Source organism: Pseudopodoces humilis, chromosome 18 (genome assembly GCF_049639895.1).
Source record: "Pseudopodoces humilis isolate 2021_Gansu_Grassland_sample_001 chromosome 18, ASM4963989v1, whole genome shotgun sequence".
Lineage (NCBI taxonomy): Eukaryota > Metazoa > Chordata > Aves > Passeriformes > Paridae > Pseudopodoces > Pseudopodoces humilis.
The window spans coordinates 13,391,014-13,415,133 of NC_142217.1; the positions used below are offsets into that span (position 1 = coordinate 13,391,014).

General features: G+C 43.1%; 1 protein-coding gene across 6 annotated transcripts in view; it reads right to left on the bottom strand.

Annotated features, from left to right (window-relative positions):
- MAD1L1 (mitotic arrest deficient 1 like 1) overlaps window positions 1-24,120 on the bottom strand; it is a 346,102-nt gene that overhangs the window by 162,172 nt on the left and 159,810 nt on the right. For all 6 annotated transcript variants that reach the window (XM_088064345.1, XM_088064346.1, XM_088064344.1 and 3 more), the window contains 2 exons: window positions 18,049-18,105; window positions 852-940 (listed from right to left, as the gene is read on the bottom strand). In XM_088064345.1, coding sequence (XP_087920471.1) covers window positions 852-940; window positions 18,049-18,105 — 146 coding nt within the window. The remainder of the gene's footprint in view (window positions 1-851; window positions 941-18,048; window positions 18,106-24,120) is intronic.

Sequence of the window (24,120 nt, forward strand, 5' to 3'; positions counted from 1 at the left end):
GTATTAAACACTCAGCAACAAATGAACTTTTCTGTGCTCGGTATTCATTGTGTCACCTGCTTTGCAATGGAAGCTATAAATGCTTTAATAAATACATGGAAAGGTTGTTTAGCTTCACTGTAGCTTTTGTAAATGCTCATGTATCCTCTGCTGAAATGCTGTTTTGTAACTTCTCTTTCACTGAAACACAACAGGTACCCCTCTGCCATCTCCAGCAATGCACAAGGGGAAACATCCTTCTTTTATCTCCAGTGCTACACATGCATCAGCAGTACAAAAGCTGGATTCTATACCTCTTCACACTCATGCCAACAGATCCTGTATTTACAGTCAAGATTTGGTCAAAATAACAAATAAACAGCAATGCTGTTTCCACAGGAAAGTCGACAGGGGGAATAGCGATGCAGGAGCCAGCTTTATGAATTAACTGACAGACCCCAAACATCAAAAGAAAAGAGCCTGAAGCCTCCCAAAAGATAGCAAAGCTTATAAAGTATCCAAATGCAGGACAGATCATGGGCTGAGTGTTTCTGCTAATGCTTCATGGAGTTCTCAGGTCCATAAAAGCTGGTGAGAAAGTAAAACGTGCTCAGAAAAAGAACATCCTACTTCAGGAATACAGGGAAAATATGTTCTGATCATCACCCCATTGCCTGAATAGCAGGCAGCCTATGGACACAGGCAGTCTATACACAGGAACTTCTTCATGCACAGTGAGCTCCTGTACCTGCTGCTCCACCAGGAGATAACAATAACCACAGCAGGCAGTGAAAATACCCCAGGCATTTCCCTTCTCATTAGTTCCACCAAAAAGAGTAGAATCTGCTCAGCCTTCCGCTTGCTTTGCCTACCTGAGCGTGTCCACCTCCTCCTTGGTGATGACAGTGCTCTGCTCAGCCGTGCACTGCTGAGACTTCAGGACCTTCATCTCCACCTCCAGCTGCAGGAGACACAAGGAATTAGTTCCTGCAGCACTGGTGAGGGCACACATGAACAGCAAAGGGAGGAGGAAATCATGAGGTTCTGCACAGGTCAGACTTCTCATGATCCAGATGTGAAGCACAACTTTTCTCGTGTCAAAACCCCACTTAACCCTCCCTTCCCCTTGCAATTCCTTTTGCCTTTCCCAACATTTTCTCCACAGTAGATGAGGCACAGAAAGTTGAATGTCACTAGCAAAGCTTCTGCTTCTCATTCAGGTATTTCCCCTATTTCCCCCCACGGATAATGGGATGTAGAAGACTGTGTGGCATTAGGAGCTTGCTGGGACCTGAGGTTTAGTGTAGATAGTTCAACCTCAATCAATTCCTCCCCCAGAAGAAATGAACCACAGGATTACACTGTCTTGTCCATGACAGCTCTGAGACATACATTGAATCCAAAAAGACTGGGGAATATTTCCAGCACTTTCCAATACACACTCCTAGCTCTAGCTGCTCAGGTAGCTCTGGCTGAACAAACAAACAATTAAGAATATTTTCTGCCTCTGGCTTTGTTTGGGTAGGAACTCACAAAAAAGTATTTCAAAACTCCACAGACATGAGAACTTCTTACCCAGACTCAACAATTCCCAGGCTCCCTGACTCGTAGCAGTCTGGATCCCTAATTCAGAGATCAAGACAATGCACAGATTGATAAAGTCCATATGTTACTTGTTTCTATACCCTTCAGAAAATGATTTATTATGAAGTATAAGCAGAGATAAACTACCTAGAGGATACTCAAACGTCCGTTCCAACACCTTCTCCCAGCTCAGACCTTCTTCACACACTCATCCTTGAGATTCTGGACTTCCTTTTGTCATCTGTCTTTTTACCACCTGTCGACTAATTCCCCTAATAAATCCGTTGACAGAAACAATATTTTTTCACCCAGGAGGAAAATAATAAGCAATCCAGCCTTAATTATAGATGCAAAATTATGACCAGAGAGAGTTCAGTGCTCAGCATCAGGGAAATAATCCATTAATACACCATTCCCTGCAACAGCATAGATTAGACTTGCAGAGCAAAATCACATTGCAATGGCAAACTTCTGCAAGCTTTTTGCAGCAGCTCTCCAATATTACAAGAAAAAGGAGCATCTTGTCATGGACAGTCATATTGCTCAGACAGAACTGAAGTTCTGACACGCTGCCTCTTTGCCCTTCCATGCTTACCAGAAAAGACAGGCAGAGCATGGCAGTGCTGTTGGCAGGAAAAGACAGAAAATGGATGGTTAGATTATGCTCCCACCCCTTTCTGACACCAAAGGAACAGAGCAGAAGAAAGAGCACCAAAAAATGTTTTAACCTAATTCCCCCTGACACCCCAAAACGCCCTGCATTCTCTCCCTGCCTGTCAAGAAACATCCAGGAATAAAAAATAAGCAAAGGCCCACCTGCATCATCAGGCTGTACAAATGTTAATGCATATTAGCTGCCTGATAAGATTATCACAGCCAGAAATGCTTCCCTCAATTTTCTGATTACTGAGCTTATCTCTCCCAGCTCAGCCCATCACAGATGGCTGGGGATAAAGCAAGCACACCAGATAATTCCAGGAATGTGACTAAAAGGTACTGGGATGAGGAGTAGGCTTCAATTCCAACCTGCTTGTAGCAGGAAAACACTCATTATGCCTCCTGTTTCCCTTGTCTGCTATTAGGAGTTTGAGGATGCTTTCTGGGATGAGTGAGGGCAGCATTTGAAGATGGGAGTTGTGAGTTATTTATCACTGCCTAAGAGGACTCAGCCTCAAGTCCCTGTGGCACCTGCTCAGCCACACAGATAAATCACAGCCACCTTCTCGGGGGACAAGGGGGGCACAGATGGGTGAGGAAGCTGCTGCTGTGATCTGGGGTCTCTTGTGCACAGAGAGGGGAGAAAAGAGAGTGTAACAGGAAAAGGAGATGGGAGAGTGAATGCACACGAGCTTGAGGGAGCTTGTGAGAAGCATCTCACTTGATACAGAGTGGTGACAAATTAGTGCCAGGTACACTCAGCAGTGGCAGGATGAGATTCTGCTGGCTTTCTAAGAATAAGCTGCTGAAGGAGAATGAGGAGGGAAGGACACACGGGCTGCAAGGGCATTTCATGTCATTTTCATGTCCTCCCAATTTGCAAGCGCCAAGACACCCTGGACTGAAAATCTGATGTGCCTGAGGTGAGAAGGGAGAGGAGGACACAGTGGTATCACTACAGATGAAACTGGCTTGAGGAGTGAGATGTTGACATGGACCTGCTTCCCAGAACTAGGATTAAAACTACTGGAGAGTTTAAAGTTCAGGCCAAGACACAGTTTTGTGCCACAGGAAATTATTGCCATTCAGAGCTCACTAACTGTTTATGAAATAAGAAAGTAAAACAATTAAGGTATTAAATACTTCATTCAAAATGTGTTGTTTCCAGGTTTCATCCCTAGCAATCACTAGGAAAACATCCCTTAATGCCAATCTCACTGAAGATATTACAATATTCAGATATTAAAAATGGTGTTTGTTATTATGTTATTAATGTTTTCTCCAGGACAAAAACAGTTGAGATGAGATGGAGTGGCTTACTCTTGGGACCCAATTCTGCTTTTCTGAAGGCAATACAGTGCAAGCAGCAAAATACAAAACAAGAATGATGAGAATGCCTAAAGACAGGGAATCTGTTTGATAAAATCCAAGAAGGAAGGAGCTTTCCAAGACCATTCCCTTGGACACAGCCTCAGGATTGCTCTGGGAATGGGTGATGAGCATGAAATAATTCACCACAGGGGCAGTCTGTCCCTTCCTGTCCACTTGTCCTCTCAGTACCTGTGCCAAAGAATAGCCTCAAAAAGAGAGAAGGGAAGGAAGAGCCAAATCTCTCCTGCTGCTTTCTCTGCCTAATTCCTATCACTTCTCTCTTCCTAAATTAATTTCCAGTCCTGGTCTCATTCACCAGATGCCACTTTCAGCATGCATTTTATGCTTTTTGAACCAACTCACTATTCCTGGCTAAACTCTTCCAATTTTTATCAATAATTTTATGTGACTGGCTAAGCTAAACTTTTATTGCTTTGAATACATTAAACTAGTAGAAGCCATTACCAAGCAGAGAGGGGAAAAGGGCTGCTCAAATTACAGCTCACTGCTGTATTCCCCCATTCCATACCAAACGACCCAGGTCAGCCTTGATCTTTTAACTGGCATTGAGAGCAGGCAGGGAACATTGTGAAATACAGCATTGCATCTCTTGTTCTGAAAGCTGCACACGAGGGACCTAAGGACCCACATCATCTGCAGGAGTTTCAGGGATTATATCACCCAGGATCAGACCCCCAGTGATAATCTGACCCTACAGAACATATCAGCAACTTGAAAAGAAACCAAGCTGTTATTTTAATAGTTTTTAAAGTTATCTAAGGTTTTCATGATAAGGCAGAATAATGAGCAATATCAAAGCCCATGAATGAATAAAACACGTGAACAGGTACTTAATACTTTGAGGATGTGTTGCTCTCTTCTCAAAATATACTGAAGCCCCTTGTTCTCAACCTTCAGTGATCCCATTTATCCTGAACTTTTTTAATGTCTTTCAATTCTTAAGCAGGAATTCCAGCACAGCTTTATTACTCACAATAAAAAGTGATCAGGACACATACAGGATATAGACTATTTTTAGAATGTCCATTGTCAAAAATATGCAGAAGATGAAATGCAAATAATTTTTCCAAAATAAGTACCTCCGTGATTATTTACCAAAGGAGAAGGAGAGGAAGGAAGAGCATGGGTGCATTTTCATCTAGTATTTAATTATATGAAATATCACTCTTCTCTCAGCCTTACTTTTAAACCTGCCTGGACAAGATTCCAAGAAGGTGGTTCTCCTCCAAGTGTTAATGACATAGCAAACACCCACAGCAGGGTAAGAAATATGTTCCTCACTGCTTCTCTCTTCTGTAGCAATTATTTAAAGACATATGAGATGACAGGAAAAACAAAATTATAAATTCATCTCCTGACAGCTAGAAGAAACAGAACTTTAGTTGATTTTCTTGATGTATTTCTGGCATTTGTCATTTCTGACCCATATTTGTCCCCTCCACGCAAGCAACCGTGCGTCCCTGCAATGCCATGGACCTGTTGCTCCTCACAGTCAACTCCAGCAGATTTCAGCATTGATGGAAAAAAGCTTTCCCAGAACCTCCTACTAACCACTGCTGTCCACACTCTGTCTTCAGAGTGAGGTTTATCACAGGTCAGATCAGTCAGCCTTGAAAACCACATACAAACTTCTGAAAATTTTAAAGCACTGCCCAAACCAACGATGAAATCTGTTCAGGGGACTCATTTTGGGTAATAAAGGACTCAAAATCTGAAGTATTTCAACTCACTGCCAAAGTAGGATTTGCATGTTGAATAAAAAAAATGGGGGCTGGTTTACTCGCCCACATCATGTACACGCATTTCACAGAACACATGCTGGAGACATACAGTTATTATTTGAATAATGAGTGCATTTCAGTGAGGGGCTGATACAGCAATCCTATCCTGATGAAGAGTGTCTGCACGTCACTCAGCATTTTTGGAACTGTAAAAAGCAGGAAATGCTGAATCCATTATAAATGTCTAAAGGTTTATTTAACAATGGGCTGATGCAACATCCTTTGAAAGGCCTTCCTCAGCAAAAGAGCTGATTTTGAACAGCAACGATAAATGGGAACTGAATTGCACAGAGCAGGCATGGAAAGGTGAATTGAGAGGTTGTGTTGGACTACAAGGCTCAACACAAGTCAAGGAGCTATTTCAGTACATAAATATTTAAAATGTATGAACACCAAGCAGACTTGGAAAGGAAGAGTGTACGTTAAAATAGACAAGAACAGAGAAACGGGACCCTGAGTATGACCCTTACACTGAGGTCTGCAAACAGACAAACCAGGACCTTGATGTGACAACGATGCCATTTGTGCTTCTCTCCATTGGATGTAGCAGAGACTAAGGAGCTTCTCTGCCTCTTCCCAAAAGGCAGCACAGCAAGCTTGGCATTGTCTACAAGCTTATAAATCTGGCATCAAAAATCCAATATACATGAAACACCAGTGAGTTTAATGTGGGTATCCAGCAATACCACAGCGTAGTAAAACACCGTGCTGAGCACCTCAGAGATCATTCTGCTCAGCAAAAGCAGCACCACCAGCTCTTCCATATGCCCATCCCCCTGGCATTCCCAAAGGCTGTTCCCCCACAACTCTGCAGAGAAGCACACAGAGGGAGAAATAAGCCTCATCACATTTCCCAGTGAACTTTACTCTTCTTCAAAAAGTAGGACAGTACTTGTAAAACAAAATATTGCCTGTCATTTAGAAACAGGTTAAGCAGCCCAGGATTAGCTGGTACATTTTCTTGGGAAAATTAATCTTCAATGCCATTGTGAAACAAAAGCAATAAAGCCAATAAAAAAAAAAGCAGATATTCAACAAGAAGTGGTTTGGAACTACCCATCTCCCAACTTGGCTGAAGCAAAAAATATGTTGTTTTTTTTTTTCTTTTGGAAGATGAAGGCTGGCTGGATCAGAGTCACCAGTCTCTAGGGGTTCCACCATCTGTAACAAGCTTGTTGTGCTTTTATCACTGAGAAGTCAGGGCTAGGAGCAACCTCTCAGCAAACACTTTCCTAAAAATGTACTCATGCATATATATTATTGTAGATACACACACACTGGGAAATGGACATATGCTGACTTCTGCTTCTCTCCAGTACAGCCTGGATTGTGGCTTCTCCTGTTGCAGTAAAAAGAGAGCAATTTTTCAAGTTTATACCAAATGTCATTCTATTTCATTTCCAAATATAATCTCCCAGAGAGAAGGTTCGCTTGCCCTATTTCCAATCTCTAAAGTTAATACACAAATTTATATTCCTTTCTCCCACTCACTCTCCTAAATTAAGAGGTGTAATTACTAGGAACGCTTGCTACAAACGAATGGAGTGCCAAGGGAGAAGGAGCTGTCAGGGCTGGACGTCTGCAGCAGCCACCCTCCCCTCTCCCCATCCCTGGAGGACCCTGCTTATGAGGCAGTTTCTATCTTTCCCATTAGCAGGGGTAGCTCACACACAGGAGCAGATGAGAACCTCTCCTTTCCAGGCAAGGCAATCATAAGGGACAAAATTACAAAATTAACTTCAGCCTGCCAAGGCCCTTGGTGCTTGCCAGGATGATTCCTCCCAAACCCACCTTTTGCCCCTCCTCAGCTCTGCTGACCTCTCAGGCAACATCAGGTTCCTTAACAACAGCAAAGAAATGCAGATCTGTGATCTAAAAATTCAGCCCCAGTCTCATCCCTCTCCCCCTTCCTCATACCCAGCACCCTCTCCAAAGGAAGATTGATTATTATAATCAGACTTAGCTCTGACACAGCATTTGCATTTTCAAAGCACAGCAAAGTCATTAACTAATTCATCTACCCCAAGGGAGCCTTAACGAGCATTCACCTCTCTCCCCTCTGATTCCCAATCCGCAGGCAGCCCGCAGCTTTCCTTCCAACACCTCCCCTCCACATCGTGTGGCACCAGCATAACTTGAGGGAACTCCAGACAGCGAGCCAAACTCAGCCCTGCTGCAAAGGAACAGGAGGACAAATGCACACACACCCTATCTAAACCAGCCACCCCGTGGTTTCCATTTGTAATCACAGTGGGACAGGGTATGGCACGGAACAAATTATTCTACAAAGTAAGGCCAGTGCCACATGGGTCCCAAAATGGCCCAAGCCTGAGAGCTGCCTGCCCAGCTGCAGGAACATGAGGAAGGAATCCCCATCATATCACACCCCCAAACTCCTCCTGCACAGCCCATCCAACAAGCTCTTCCCCAAACACCTACAACACACCTTTGCCCCATGACTTGGCCTCCTGCCCCTCTCAAGTGTCTTCCCACATCCCACCACTACCAGATGCCAACCATCCCCACCCACCCCACCTTCCCTGGTGCCATATTTATTTCTTTTTAGTCATCTGGGGTAGGTGCAGGATGTGATTTTGGAAATAAGCACTACTGGACATATCAGATGCATGGAGCTGTCTCAGAGCTCAAAATTAACAAACCTGGAAAGTTCATGGGGAAGAAGAGCAAACACCTTGTACAAGAGACACACAGAGCAAGGGAACTGAAGATGTTAATTTAAACCAATGAGTTTATTCAAGTATAATTACACATTTCAACCCTCACTCCAAGAAAGGAGCAGACAAGGAATCTCTTCCTCCCAACCTGTCCTGCCCACGCTCGCAGGCACCGCTACGAGACCTAGCTGCCACTGCTCGACAGCAAAACACCTTGACAGCTCCACGTCCCAAACCCCTCTCTTTGCTCTAACAACTCATTCTGAAGAAGGATCACCTAATTTCCATGTTCATTCAGCTCAGAGCTCTCTGCTGTTACCAGCCTCGCTCCACCACTTCCACCAGGCATGTAGATGACTGTTTCCTTTAATTACTACCGAAAGCTCCTCCCAGGCAGGGAGAACAAAACAGCTGGTGTCCACGGAGAGAAGGCAGCTCTGGAGTAATTAGCCTTAACTGGCTGACACCTCCTACCCATTATTCCTGGTTAGAACAGCAAAACACAGAATAAGAGGCTGTTTAGGGAACCTGTCAAGGAGCCAGACTGGATATGCCACATCCCTGCCCAGTGTAGCCACAGTGTTGGCACAATGGAGTTGTCTGCTCTTGAGAAGAGCATCACACAGATCGCTTCTTTCATTCAGGAATAGGCATATTTTGCTAAAATCAAGTCTTCTAGCAGCTGTAATTTACAGGCAAAGCAACAAATAAATCTGCAAAGTTGTCATACTCCTCCGTACAGACTTTGAATACAGTTTGTTTCCTGAAAATATAGCCTCGAGGAGTTTCCGGAGCATTCAGTCAACAATTCTCATCAAAAAGGAGCTTGTAATCCCATCTCTCACTCCCCCCCATCAGTTTTCTCGTTGAAAAATCATCACATAATAGACAGTCAGAAGAATCTATGCAGTTACCAAGCACCTAGGAAGATCAAAGGGGAAAGAGGAATCCAACATCCAATTTTGTTTCTTTGTTTCCTAACATAAATACAGTAGAATCAATCCTGCTTAATACTGCGAAGAGAGCAAAGGAGCCTTCACTGAGTGCTTGAACTTAATCTTCTTTCTCTTGCTCACATGGAACAACACACAGCCTGTGCTTTTAGGAGCAGCTCTCTCACTCCCACTGCAGCTCCAGACCAATTTTGCAGCTCACTACAGCTGGGAGCACTGTTTGCTGGCACACCTTGGCAGGGGCCAGCAGAGCTGCCTGCTGAAGCTGCTCTCTGAACTCCCAGAGTTGGGAAATGTGAGGATGGGGCAAGGGGCCCAGCTGTGGGAAAGCAGCAGTTCTCCTAACAGGGCCTCCCAGCTGCTTTAAAGGAGGCTGCAGAGCCTTGAAGGAACCTTGTTCCCCAAAACCCTGCCCAAAGAAAAGGCTAAATAGAGAAGGTTAAATATTTCCCAGCTAAATGACCCATCCTGAGATTAACCTGTAACAAAAAGCAGTGGGCTTTTAATGTATAAAAAGTGAGGAATCTCTCTCCTAGTGCCAAAACCCAAAGGTCACAGAGTCCTGCCAAGACTGCTCTGCCCATTTCAGCCTCTCGGGATGATGCCTGCAGGGCCCTTCAGTTGCCAGCAGCAGCCACAGAGTGAAAGGCAAACAGCAATTCCCTCTCAAATACCATATGTTCAACTGTGGTGCCAAAGCACAAACCTGGCATTTTAACCTTTGGTGAACATGTTCTTGCTGCCACCAACAATAAACTCTGAGGCCCAGCTCAGAGGAAAGGTGTACTGGATATGCAGCGATGACATTAGCACTGAACACAGCATCACCAGGACAGGGCCTGGCAGGAGCTCGGTTTTATAACAGCCAGTCTTTAGAGGTTAATGAAAAATTCATAAATAAGTTAAAATTCTCCTGACAAGCCAGATCCTGTAATACAACAAAGAGTTGTCATCTTCAATTAAGCTGTTCCAAAGAGGCAGGGCTCTGCCATTCATTATTTACCAAGAGGTCATAGGAAAAATTCTGCTCTATGATCTCTTTGTCTCTGTGGATAAATTGGGTTTTATAGCTCCTGCTGGAGGACTCTGCTGCCCTGACAGACCCCAGCCTGCCACAGCTACTACCTACCCCCAGCATCCATCAGCCAAAGGCAAGAAACACTGGGAACAAGCTCTTCTAAGGACACTGGGACACAAGAAGACTGAAAACAAATGATGTAACAAGCTGATTAGGCTGTCAGTGTGAGGACTAAGTCTCAAAACTTAAACTTTTCCTTAAGCCTTTATCTCCCTTTTTTGTATACACAAAACCAGCCCCAGGCAAGAAGAGAAGTATCCAGCAAGTTTGATCTGCAGGCACATCCTCTGAACATGCCCTCCATGCCCCCCCCAGATCCCATAGCTGGAGAGTTTCACATCCCCCTGCATGTTCAGGACAAGCTGTGCTTACAGAATTATATCTCTTGCATCAGATCTCTCAGGATGGTCCTCTTCTGATGCAGGCACAGCTTCCCAGAGCTGTGAAAGCAGGAGGAAACTGGCCTCCATCCTTGTCACAAGGAATTTGTGAATCAGTTATTATTTTATCCCATCTTAACATGATTGTTCAACAGCCCCAAGTCTTCCTTTCCCTCTCTGGACATGCACTGGAACATCATGTTCCTTCTACAGCTTCTCCAAGCTGCCTTTTAGGAAGGCAGAATAAAGAAGCAGAAATGCCAGAATCCTAGAGGTATCCCAGACCTCTCACCTGGTTTTCTCAAAGTTCTGAACATTATGTAGAGTGCATTTCTCTACATTCTCCAGGAAATTTTAGCTCAGCTAAATAAAACCAAGTGAGTCTGAGGTAGCCCATAAACTTCTTACAGGCTCTGTAGAGATGAATGAAGCCTGGAAAAACACAATTCTTGCATGGCTATTAAATAGGCCTTCTGTATCTCCAGGCTGTGCCTACTATAAAGCAGCCTCTGATATATCACTATCCTGCTCTTATTTAACCAAGTAACTCAGTGTAACTCAGCTTTTAGTGACAGCACTGACAACTGACAAGGACCCCTCCAGCTGCAGCACCTTCTAAACAGGACAAGTACTCACTTTTCTCCTCTGGTCAACAAAGAGAAAAAACTCTCCCCATTTCTCCCTCTCCAGTCCTTGTTCCTGTTATCCTCATGCCTGCCAGTACAGCTCAGGTTTTAGGGGTACACCTGTGGCATAGAGGCTACCCCAAATGATGGGCTGGGAATCAGGGCAATGTCCATGAGTCCCACATGAGCTGGAATTACTCTTCAGGTCTGGGTCAGACCATTTCCCCCCAGTTTGGCAGCAGTTGTCCCACAGGGCAGAACAGCAGGAAGGCAGCTCTCCACTTCAGGCAGCCACATTTCTTCCTCCTGACAGTCCGAACCCCGTGTCAGCTCTTATCGCCTTGGAAGAGCAAATGAAAACATTCCTGCTGAAACCAAACGGTGCTGCTGTGTCCCATAAAACTTCCACGTTAATGGATCCAACAGCAGGTTCATTTGTGTAATGGGACTTTTAAACAGACCATTTATTTCTTTTTAATTTGAAGGGAATGTGCTATTTGATCCCATGTGCCCAGCCAGATTTTTAAAACAGAGATAAACCACAAGAATTGACTCACTAAGTCTCTCCTTCTCACCTAATTAAAATAGCATAGAGACAGTAATGTGCAGAGGTGTAATGTGCTGACCACCTCTCCAGCCTACAGGCAGTTTCTCAGCACTCATCCACCAGGATCCCAAGGCTTTGCCCACAGTCACGTGCGACAGACGCTTCCGACGGTGCCACGGTTTTGTGTGTTGAACATGAATTTTCCAAGAGGGAACACGCAGCAGGTGCAACACACCAACTGAGGCTGTTCATCATTCCCCAGGCTAAGAGAGGGAGAAAAAAATAACCTTGTCTGTGTAGCTCAGAGCTCACTCTATTCCTACCCCGTGGGGAATGGCAGGGACCAATTTTAATGTAGTTGTTTACAACAGGCACTGAGAGCTCTCTGCCAGGCAAAGGACAAGTGTGCTCCTCTATTCTAGGCTTCACGCCACCTTCAGAACCAAAACTCCACAGTTAAAACAGGGGGAAGACTCAAAATAGGGTATCAGTGACTTCTGCACAATCATCCCCCTCTTCTACCAACTCATAACTCAGAATTTACAGGATCATATGATAAAGTGAATAATTACATCAGCACTGTGAAGTGAACAAGCAACAAATGGCTCTGCTGAAGTAAAACTAAAACTACCTGATAGAGAAAAAGATGCCTCAGACACATTCAAAACACAAAATTCAATAAAGACCTTGGGTCTAAAAATACAAATGCACCAACACAATTACTGATAGCACAGAGGAGCATAAACTGATCAGAAAGAAGCTAGGTGAAAACTGAAGGAGCAGCACAGAATTGAAATGTCAGAGTGCAAGTCCCAAAACACCTGGAATCCCTCCTAAAACTGAGCCTTCCTCAGCCAGAAACTCGAGAAGAGGACAGAGTGGGGCAGATGAAGTGATCCCAGGATGAACATCAGCACTGCATGGAAATGAGAGATGACCTGGATACAGCTCAGCTCTTTCACCACAAGTGGAAGAGGTTCCTGCCTGTACTCCATGACCCTGTGGAAGACACTTCTGCAAAAGCTACTGCTGGAATGATGTGAGCACTCTGATTACTCATCTTCAAAGGAGAGACAGAAAGAGGAAGAGGTTTAAAGAAAGCTGTAAGATTCATGAGGAAACTGAAGAGCCTGTTTTAAGAGAAGGCTGCAAGAGCTTGATTTGTTTAACCTAGACAAATGAAAGGCTGGGAGAGAACAATTGTTCTCTATAAATATGTCACAGCATAAATATGAGGGAGGAAGAACAGTCACTGTAGTTTAAGCAGAATATTAGCACAAGAAAAAAATGGATATTAACTGCACATATATTTTCAGTTGGCACTGGGAAGATTTCAGCTATCAGAGCAGTCTTACCATGACAGTAATGGTACAAACAACCAAAGCAGTTTCAAGGCAAGTTTGATAAATTTATGAACTGAGATATATGCTGCATTTGCCTCAGTTACTGAAGGACTGGACTTTATGATCTAAAAGTCCTCTTCCAGTCTTCTGTTACTATATCATTTCATTCTGGATTAGCTGCTTCTGCTGTCTCTTTATAACCAGGTTCATGCTTTTCAATCTGATTTGAGAAGTGGATATTTCTCTAAGATTGCCTTACTAAAACAATTCACCCTGATGCTCAGTTGAGTGCCACGCTGCTCATCTGTCTTGGCTTTGCTGGCCTCACATAAAGTGTTAGGATAAAATCTGTCACATGGGAAAGAGATTTGCTGTCACCTGCTAAATCAATTCAGAAATTATGTAATACACGTTTGATAGATGGTGACTCCCTGCATCAGCCAGTTGTCTCCTGTCCCTCCTAAACTCTTGGTTCTAAAGATGTTCCAGCAAAGCTTCATTTTTATTTATAACTACTGTGGTTCAGCCCTCTAATCCCACATTTAATTGCCTTCCTATTACAAATACAGAGAATTTACATTTCCACTAATGAACATCACTTTTGTTCTTCTCAGTTTGTTCTATTTCTTGCTTTCTGTTCAGTAACTCTTAAACAAGAATTAAATGAGCTCTATTGGTCAGTAATCCAGGGCAGGTCTTTCCATACTAAAGTTCATGGTTTTTCCTACTATCATTGGTGTTACCTGTAAATTAAAAAACAGAGGAAATAACTTTTCCATGTTGCCTTCCAATTAAGAGCTAGTTCCCAACTACCTCAAGCTTAGTGTTTTGTGAGTTTATTTCCTTCATGTCCTCTCCTTTCTATCTCCATTTCTACTCCTGATAGCCATCAGTGCAGGCAGTCATTGACATTTAAGCTAATCCTAAACATTATGATTTCACCAGACTGAACTCATGAGTGGCTCTTTAACTATTGCTGACCTGCTGCTCTCAAATAAAGGTCTCCTCTTCTCTGCAAAGGGTTAACCAACACTTTTCCTCAAGGCAAGGGGCGTTGATTACATTCATTTTAAGGTGTCTTTATTGCCTCTGTAAGGACACTCAATTTATGCCATTCATTTGGTGATGGCTGCATTCCTGGACTTCAAATCTTCTTTACCTCCCATCCTGCTAAGCAATTCTTCTGATTCTTATATCCATCCTTTTTAATCTGCTGGAGGGTGAAATTTAATTTGTTCCAAAGAGCAGTCTATAGATTTCAGAGCCCACATGGGCCAAGCTGTCTTTTGAAGATGAAAGCCAAAAGATACCCAGAGCACCTAAGGGTAATGAAAACACAGGTGATGCTTTTTTAATACCAAGCTGACTTCCCTCAGGGATTAATGATGGAGAACAAAAAATCTTGACATGAACGCCCCCTGCTACAGAACCAGACTGGAAGAAAGTGTAAGATCAGAGATCAGAGCTGTTGCTTGGATGGCAAGCTTGAGCCAAACAATCTCCTCGTGTCCATAAAGGGATATGAAAAAGGCAAACGAAAATTACAAAAACGAACACGTCTTCTGTTTCCCTCCCTCAGGGAGGGAAGGAAAAATAATATAACAAACAGGAAGGCATTTTCCACAAATAATATTTTGGTGTGAGTGAAGCTCTCTCTCAGCTTTAGGCCAGTAGAGCACTAAACTAACACACCATGAGAAAATAAGATCCTGGGACCACAGATCAGGGAGCTGCATGAACTCTGAGCAACCTCCTTGCACAGCCTGGAAATAAAGACACTGCAGCACCAGCCTCAATAAAGAAAACTTCCAGTGCTGATCAAATTGTCAGAAAAGTGCACTTTTATACAAAAAAAAATTGGAAACAACAAACATTCAGCAAATAAAAGACAGAAAAAAAACATGGATCTGTGGGACAGCTCAGTGACCTGAGCCCTATTAGGAGTGGTGACACTTATGTGTCTTATGGGCAGACACTGTTCCCTTACAGTACAAACATGCTTAAACTGTGAATAAAGAAAAATAAATAAGTGAAGGGTTAGAGGGAGAAGAAAATCAAAGTTTCATTGTTAATTACACAGCACAATGATAAGGGTAATTTTTCTTAAATCAGAAAATAAATTCTAGGTTCAAGTTCCCTGAAGGATATAAAATATTAGAGGGTTTTTTATGGTTGTAATCACAAACTCATTTCTCCAGCCACTACTGGCCGTATCTAATTAGGGCAAAGTATGTTAATGATACAGAGGCACAGCCCAGAGATGTCTTCAGTTGCAACATTAATTGCATTTAGGGAAAGAGGCATGAATTGTGCTTATACAAGCTAATTAGTATGGGTTTGCTAATTAATACTGGAAAGTCAAACTGCCTTTGTCTTGTCAACTGCAATTAACTGAAGACATTTAAATTCCTTTTTTTTTTGTTGTTCATTCAGTAGCACACTCACTTTTAGTTGACAAGCAATGAATCCCTGCACTGAAGCAGCCAGAACAGCCCCTCCATTCCAGTGGCATCCCATTTTCCTCTAGCAGAACCTTGTGCTCTGGCCTGGCACAGGGCTCCCCATCACACACACCCCCCTTCACCTGCCATTGTCCCTGGGGACACAATTCCCTGAGCTTGTCCTCGGAGGAGAGGGCCCTGAATATGTAGATACTGTTGTATTGAGGCCACCATCCCATCAGACCTATCCCACAAGTACTGTACTTTTAAATATTGCTATGTAAAGAATGATTCGTTTACCAGGGCACCAGAGATGCTCCCACTGATTGAAAAGTCCTTGGCTCTCCTCAGTGAGGTGCCATCAGCCAGTTCCCTGCAGCCAGAGCCCAAATCTTCATTTCCCGTGCCCAGGGAGGGTGGCAGAGACATCAGAGCTCTTCAGGATGGCAGCAGAGATGTCACCTGCACAGAGGTTTGTCCCAGGAGCAGCCCAAAGGACTCATCAGACTGCACAAGAGCACCTGGCAGGTGCTTGTTCCATTTCACCTGGAGCCACAGACAGGCCTGCTTGCAGAAGAGCTGATGAAAAGTACCATCCACAGCTGTCAGCACCCAGAGCAGGACAAGCCTTCAGCATTCCCAGCTCAACATCAAGCTGAGACTGAAGATTCACAGGTGAAAGGGATGAAAAGGAAGGCAAGAGGCCAACGATCCAAAACAGGCAAATAATTTTGCCCAAGTGTCACATTTAAAGGAGCCTGAAAATCAGGCCATCCAGGTGAGACATTGATCTGGAGAGGGGGGAGATAAAAAAACACATAAAGAGCATTTTGCTGGATGGCAGGGAGGAGAGTGGGGCTGGTGGCATATCCACAGGAGCCTGTGGCAGGCAGCTATGGAACAGCCCCATCTGAAGGGAACAGACCTCAGTCACCAACACTGCAGAAGACACAAAGTGACAACTTTGCCTACCAGGGAGCTTTGGGCAGGGGATGCAGAAGAACCATGAGTTTCAAGAAGGAGCCATACTGTTTCCTCAAAAGGGGAAAAGATGGGAAAAAAAATCTCTTTTCCTCTGTATGAATTAATTCTCCTGTATTTACTGAAGAAATTCAAGCTGCTAAATAAAGCTCACACCTCACAATCTGCAATCCATGGTCTAAAGCACCACAGTTCATGGGAGGCTGAGGTAAGAGTTACTGGAAGATCACAAGACCAGCAGTTTTCCACTGAGAAACCCTTGGGAATAGGCACAGAACACTGGCTGTTGCTTTATTCTCTGCTGACGGATGATGCACAATACCAATTAATGCTTTAACACTGCAAGTTTCTCCAGCCCTCTATTAGCCCGCTTAATACAACAAATTTTTGAAGGTAAACAACTCAAAAACCAAGCTTAATGAGCCCAAAAGAAAAACTTTGAAATGTTTAAAAAAAAAACACAACCCAGAACATCAGAACATTTAAAACATAACAGCAAGTTTTTCCTCTGATACATCCAGTGAGAAAAATTGATTGCATAGAATTTGAAACTGTTACAAGGCAGCACATAATGAGATCAGATGGTAAATAAGATTAATTCAGTTTTCTTTGGAAGTATCAGTTGTGGCCTGTGTCACCACAGAAAGCAGCTGGGCATACAAAAATGTTTGCCCACAATGTGAGACCACCCCAGAACCGGAATCAATTAACGCTCTCATGATGGAAAATCTGATGTTGAAACAGCAAGAGGCACAAATAAAAAAAAAAAAAATCCTAACAGACGTATGGCAACCTATTAATAGCACAGAGGGGGCACCTCACCCTGCCCTTCAGTGCCCTACTAGAGCTCAGCACAGTCTAAAAAGACCCATGTTGGCACTCTAGTTTATGATTTGGATTTCAGAACAGATGCCTGTTTAGCACCTACTTACTAGCCAGTGGTGCAGGCCCGTTTTTATACCAGTAATAAAATTAATCACATCTACAGAATGAGTCTCTGCATCTTGGATACTGCTCAGGTTTTCCTGATGACTAGAAAAAGCTGTGGGAATACCACAGTTCATCCATTAAGCAAAAACATCAGTTCACAAAACGGCTTAATACTGACACTTCATTTATTCCCGAGTATAAAAAAATCATATTCAAGTCATGAAACTGCACATAAACCTCCCTGCTACCTGGTTTTGTGTCCTTGTATTATTTTTGGTCCTTAAGGGAAGTGCCAACAGAATAGATGAACCCAGCAGAAAATTAACAGATATTATAAAAAAATAGTTTGTGGTAATTCTCTTGTATCTCATCTGCCTGTCCTTTGAACACTGGAGACTGAATCAAAGGCCCCCAAAGAATGGAGTTAATTCAGTATGAAATTAAATGCTTGCTTCTGATCTGGAACTGCTAAGGAGAAAAGGAATTGCCAGACCACTAGATTCCATCCAGCACTTTTTCCAGGTGAGTATGGAGACAGGAAGTGCTAAGACTGGCAGCAGCAACACAACTTTTGTAATGTTTATTTGCAGCTCATTTCTGAATGTTTGGAACTGATCCACTGTTTAAATGAACTGAACTTTGCATATTATAGCTCTGTAAAACAACTGGGGGGGAAAAAAAGGCAGAAATTGAACACTTACCATCTCTGCTCTTTGCTTTTGACTTCCCACTTCTTCCAGAACCTGAGACAGCTGAGCCTTCAAGACACAGAAAAAACAAAAAAAAGGGGAAATTAAGTCTAGGATGTCATTTTGGAAGTTTAATAAGACTCTCATCCCTCTCCCCAAAACAATCACATATGGAACCATGATTTTCATGGCACTGAGAAGGAATTATAAGTGTTTGGTCTTGTTCTGTCCTGTCAGCATCCCATGGCATGAGACAGTCCTGCCCCAAAGAGCCTGAAGCCTAAGTGTACAAGAAAAGCCCAGGTTTATTGTAGATAATGCCACTAGATGAGCCAGCCCAAATTTCAATCCTATGGCCCAGCCAGGATTGTGCCTTCACATTTCTGTGAAGCTGCAGAAAGAGTGCTCTAAAACCCACCCAGTTTTGCCCAGTTTAACTTTGAAGACGAGGAGGTTTAGCTCCATAGCTCCTGAAAAGAGTGTGTGTTTTAAACTAACTTGGTAGAAAATGTTCTGTTGATTTTCTGGGGTCCTGGGTTGGCTTTGGAAGCCTTCCCAAATGCTGTGGTAAAACATGAAGAAAATCTGCTCTATAACACGAAACTCCTGAATTTCTGTGAGAAAAGATCTCAATGCAGCATTTTTACTTTATTAAAAGGGAAATTTGAAATGTAAAGAATTTCAAATCAGAGTAGAAATACCTTTGGTTATCCTGGCATAATCTGAGGGGAAACAGGAATTTGACTCAGAAAAGGATATTTTACAGAGTTTTGTTTATGAAAAAGAATTTTAAACCGAATGGGTATTTAGGAGATGGTTAAGAGAAGCCACACAACACATGAGTGCTATTACTTCCCACATCCTTGATTTTCTAACACTCTACTAGGCTGCAATCAGCCTCTGCTTAGCAAAAAGCCCAAAAAATAGTCACTGATGACAGATAATTTAAACAATATAAACAAGTAAAATAAATAAAAACAACTTTCCTACAAACTGATTTGTGTCATTTCAAGCAAATACTCATTAAAATCCTCCAGAGTTTCTTAACTTCTCACCACATATGAAATGAGTCTGTTGAGTTCCACATCTAAACCAGAGACAAACAAAAAGCAGTTTATTACAATGAAAAGCAAAACATTCTGCTTTGGAGGCTAACTGCATTGAAATGCAAGAAAACAAATAAATAAAAAAATACAACCTCAGTGTTCAGCACAGCAGAAGTCCCATCTTGCAAACAAACAAGCAAACAGTTCACAATTTCACTGGCCCCAAAGCTCAGCGGAAACTGAAAAAGTTTCAGCTTCTTGCTGTGCAGGGCCAGGGATTATGTGATATTATTTAAGGAAGAGACACTGAAATAAGATGAAAAGGGTTTTAATACAACCCTGACACAGGAGAATGAAACACACTCATTAAACACTGCAGGAGATGCCAGCCCCAACCAAAACTGGAGTGCCCAGACAAGCAAGTGAAGAGAAAAAATGAAATGATCAAGTTTGATGTGGAAACTTTAGGGAACTGTAGATTTGCAGACACCTGGGAAAGACTTTTCCCTACTGCTGCTGAAAGAGGTACAATGACAGCAGCAGGCTGGAGCCAGGAGTTGCTTGGGAAGAATTAGAAAACATGGCCTTAGAGAGGGTATTTAGGAGAGGTGCTGGCATAAACTCTGCAAAACACCCCAAGACTGACTGAATATTTTTGATTACAAATAACCCCAACTGTTCTGTATAGCTTAATAGCTTTCTCTATATGAAGATGACCTTTAGATGGGAACCACTAGCCTATTCTAAACCAGATATAAGAATTACTTAATTAAAAATTATATTAAAAATCATTCTTACAGTAGCTATCTGTATTTGAATTTGAGGGTCAAGTCATCTTTCAGCCTCCTGTTCACACAGACTCCTGTGGAAACACAGAGTAACCCACACTGGATGAGTGGGAATCCCCTCAAAGCTCAATCCCCTGTGTTTTTGCTGGGCACCTGGCACCCAGACCAGGATCAAGCAATCACACTGTGCCAGGCTTTGGTCTCCGTCACAGTGTAAATATTTTTATTTATAACACCAAGGCAATGGTAGCCTAGAAGCCTGTTTAACTAGATGGGTATAAGAGCATTTTATATTATAAAACCTCCATAAAAGTCAGAAAAAAAGGATAGCAAAGACTCCCAACACACTTTACTTCATCCAAAGGCTGGAAAAACCTTTTAGGCAAGATGGGAAATAATACAAAGGGACTGGAAAAATTGAAAATAAAAGCAGGATATATGCCATAATTTATATTAGATATAATATGGCTTGGGGAATATAATCCTTTCAAGGTGCTATGCCAACAGAGACACACAGAGAAAGCTGGACAGCAAGTCTAAGCCAGCAGCATAACAACAGCAGATCAATATGATTTGGAGAAGCAATCAGATAAGAACTAAATCACAAACTAGGTTTTCTTCATTGCATTCATTTCTAGGCAGCTCATCTCAAAGGGAAAGAGCCAGTAGCTAGTGGGAATTCAGAGAGCAGCTACTAAACTTACTAGACTGCTGGAAGAAATGATTTATGAAGATTAAAAGATTTTTAAACATATGGTTTGACTGCAACCCTCACAGAAGATCAAAAGGGACATATTTAATGCACTGAGAGCTGTTAGAGTGACAAAGCTGGAAATGAGGAGGCTTCCCCAGGTTCTGATGCTGTTGGATGCAGTCACAGTCCAGAGTGGGGAGTGCGCTCCCTGTCCCTGCTCAGACAGCTGGGGAAGCACGAGACAATGCCTGAAATTTCAGCAGGGTCCCCAGTGCCTGCACTTGCCAGGCTGTGATACAGCTGATCCTGATGCTTTATCAAGACCAGTTTGTAAACATCAGCCCTATCCCAGACTTTTTATTAGCTTAAATCAAATATTGAACCTCCCTCAGCTGTTGGAGGACAGCTGCTGGCGAAGTGATTCACTGCCATATTCCTTCTAGGCCGCAAGAAAATACAAACTAATCACCAGCAGCATGACAGATGCACACATTTTTAATTATGAAGGAGAAATTAGGCTCCGAACTTATCCCCACATCTCACTTAATCAGAGTGCTGGGAAGGAGCTGCCAGCCCCCCACAGCCAAGGAGCTGAGATGGCCCTGGACTGGTGCCTGGCAGCCTGCTCAGCCCCTGCTCCCACTCCCCGGGCACTTGCTGGAAAAAACCTGAAAAAAACAGTGTTATGTTGTTTTTTGGAATGTATCTCCTCAGGAATGAGCTCTTGGGTTTCTCTGTGCAGCCACATGCAGCCAAGGAAAACAGGAGGGTTGGACATGGGCCTTTCAGGGAGGTGGGAAGGCACAGGGGGTGCAGCAGATGCTGGAGCAGTTTGCCAGTCCCATCTCAGAGTTCTGCTCTGGGAACAGCCATGGAGGTAGTGACACGACAAGGGGGAATGGCTTCAAGCTGGAAAAGCATAGGCTTAGATTAGACATTAGGAAAACAATCCTCACCATGAGGGTGGTGAGGCCCTGGCACAGGTTGCCCAGAGAAGCTGTGGCTGCCTCATCCCTGGGAGTGTCCAAGGCCAGGTTGGATGGATCTCTAAGCAACCTCATCTAAGAAGGTATCCCTGCCCAAAGAAAGATGATTTTTAAGGTCCCTTCCAACCCAAACCATTCCATGATTCTCTGAGTAGCTCAGCTCTGTCTTAGGGTCTTTTCAATTGATCATAACCACCTTGGTACCTCAGGAATCTTTCAGTGGGATAGACTTGCATGTTGAATTTTCAAGCTACACTTAAAGTTAACTCAAAGCTCCAAGGAAATTCTCTTTACTTAAGACACATGTTAAATTCCCACAGATCACCGAGCTCAAGCATTAAGAAACCTGATATGCAAACAGATATGAATCAGATATACAAATACTGTGCAGTTCACCCACTGAAGGCAGCACAGCCAGGTAAGGGAAAATCAAGTAGCAAAGCAGGGGAAAAAATCCTCTCAAGTACTCAGTCAATTACTTTAAGCTTCCAAAAAAGGGTTTTGTCAATTCAAAATACTCATCTTACATGACAACATAGTCTAATCTACTGTCAGTGGGTTGTCATCCTCAAAAGAGAGTGGCAGGAAGAGAAGAACCTGTGCTCCAGCCTCATTGGGAATCTGCAGCTTGGGCTGAGAGAGGAGCAGGAACTGTTTCCAAGGAGAGGAACCAACTCGGCTCCACAGAGACATTTCTGAATTGTTTAACTTGCCTCCCTGCATCAATAATTTGTCTTCTGTACCTTCCAAAAGTTAGCCTTCACTAACAGCACTGGAGGAGGCTGGTCAGGGAGGGTTCAATGAATGAAACTGAAGCAACCTGGTGGTGACAATGCAGCTGTTAAACTTACTGCATCCAGAGCCCCCCACTCCCCTCTGGGGGCTGACGGTGAGCTGGCTGCCCTGAACGATGGGCATCAGCTCAAATGTGAGCCCCATTTGTAGGGAAAAATTAACTACTCAGTCTCTAATGAACAGTCTTTCTCTACACAACAACACCCTCTGCTCTACAAGCAATTAGCAAATCGAAGCTCTCTTTGTGGACCTGCATTAATTTACTCCTCGACGTGGCACATTAAATAGCTCACAGGTACAGCACAGCACAGCAGTGGCAACAGCCAGCACCATGAAATAAAAGCTTGCTTCAAAGAGTTCAGGAAGCAAAATTAGGCATGCTGCATACAGGGAATAAATCAAAAACAACCTTCATTTGGAAACATCATTTTAGTTTTATGCTTTCATCAAAAAACATGATTATCGTAACAGTCACGTTAATACAACGTCAGTACTCTACAAGGGACAGAAACAAGTAGCACATTCACTACCTCAAATTGCAAAGAGCAATTTTTATTCTTCCTCATCAGGGGGAAATACGTGAGAACATACACAGCTGCCTATTCTGGGGTTGTGCTTTCACAGCTAGAAACCCCAAGTGTGAGGCCCCAGAAGGAAGGCCATTGTTAGAAGGGCAGCACCTCTGCAGGGAAAGGGAGAAAGAAAAGGTATTCCCTGGCAGAGCTGGAACACAGCTGCAAAAAATAGCATTTTTACAGCTCACTGAAGCCCAAGATACCCTTAGAAGTATTTTATATGCAACAGTTGTATGCAAATCCAAGTCAAGTGTGATAATTGGCAAATTTAGGTATAATGTTAATTAATAGCTATTTCAAATTAATTAACTTCTAAGATAAATTCTTGCCTCTCCTCTTTGAGACAGTTAACACACAATTTAAATTTACAAGGATATATCGGGCTGCCGATCACAGAAATAGGGACTCTGGTATGTTCTAACATGCCAAATCACTTCGGTTTCCTTGTGCTGGCTGCTCCCCATTCCCTGGGTAATTTCACAGTTACTTATTTTTCTGATCACTCACAAAAGAGGACAGAAGATGAAACCTCTTGGCTCAAGCTGGATAGTTTGAGTGTGATGTGACCTCTACAGCGTCCAAGCCAGAACATCTTATCTGGTGCCATAGGCTGGGGGAAGAAGGAAGAAAAGAAAAAAAAGCACACCAATATCATCTTTTTCTATCAGATTCAGGAGACACAAAGCAAATGAAGTCCATTAAAGCTGCAGCTGAAACACAGAAGGAAACTTGAAAACATGGCAGCACTCCCAGGACAGTTCTGATAAGGAAAGCACCGACTGCAACAATTAGAATTCAATCCAACGTAGAAACATAAGCACCACACTGATGAGTTACACAGAACAACACAGGAATAGGATGAGAACAATTTGAAGAGAACTTTGCAGTCACTAATTACCTCTCAGCAAAAAATGAGGCTCTGGCTTGTGGGGAAAACAGAAGGAAAACTTTGATTTCACAAAAGCCAAAGACAGATTACTTCTGGGGGTAGCAGAGACTGAGCAGAAGTAACTCATCAGCCACTTGCAGTCAGACTTCACTTTATTTGCATATTGTGATCCTGCATATTAAAATACTGTGAGAACTGAAATTAAATTTTCATTAGTGTTCAATCTGGAATCTCACCCATGGGATTCAGCTTTCAACAGTTCACGCAGGCATTGCCCTGTTTGCTTTAAAGTCAGATATCCATTTATCCCA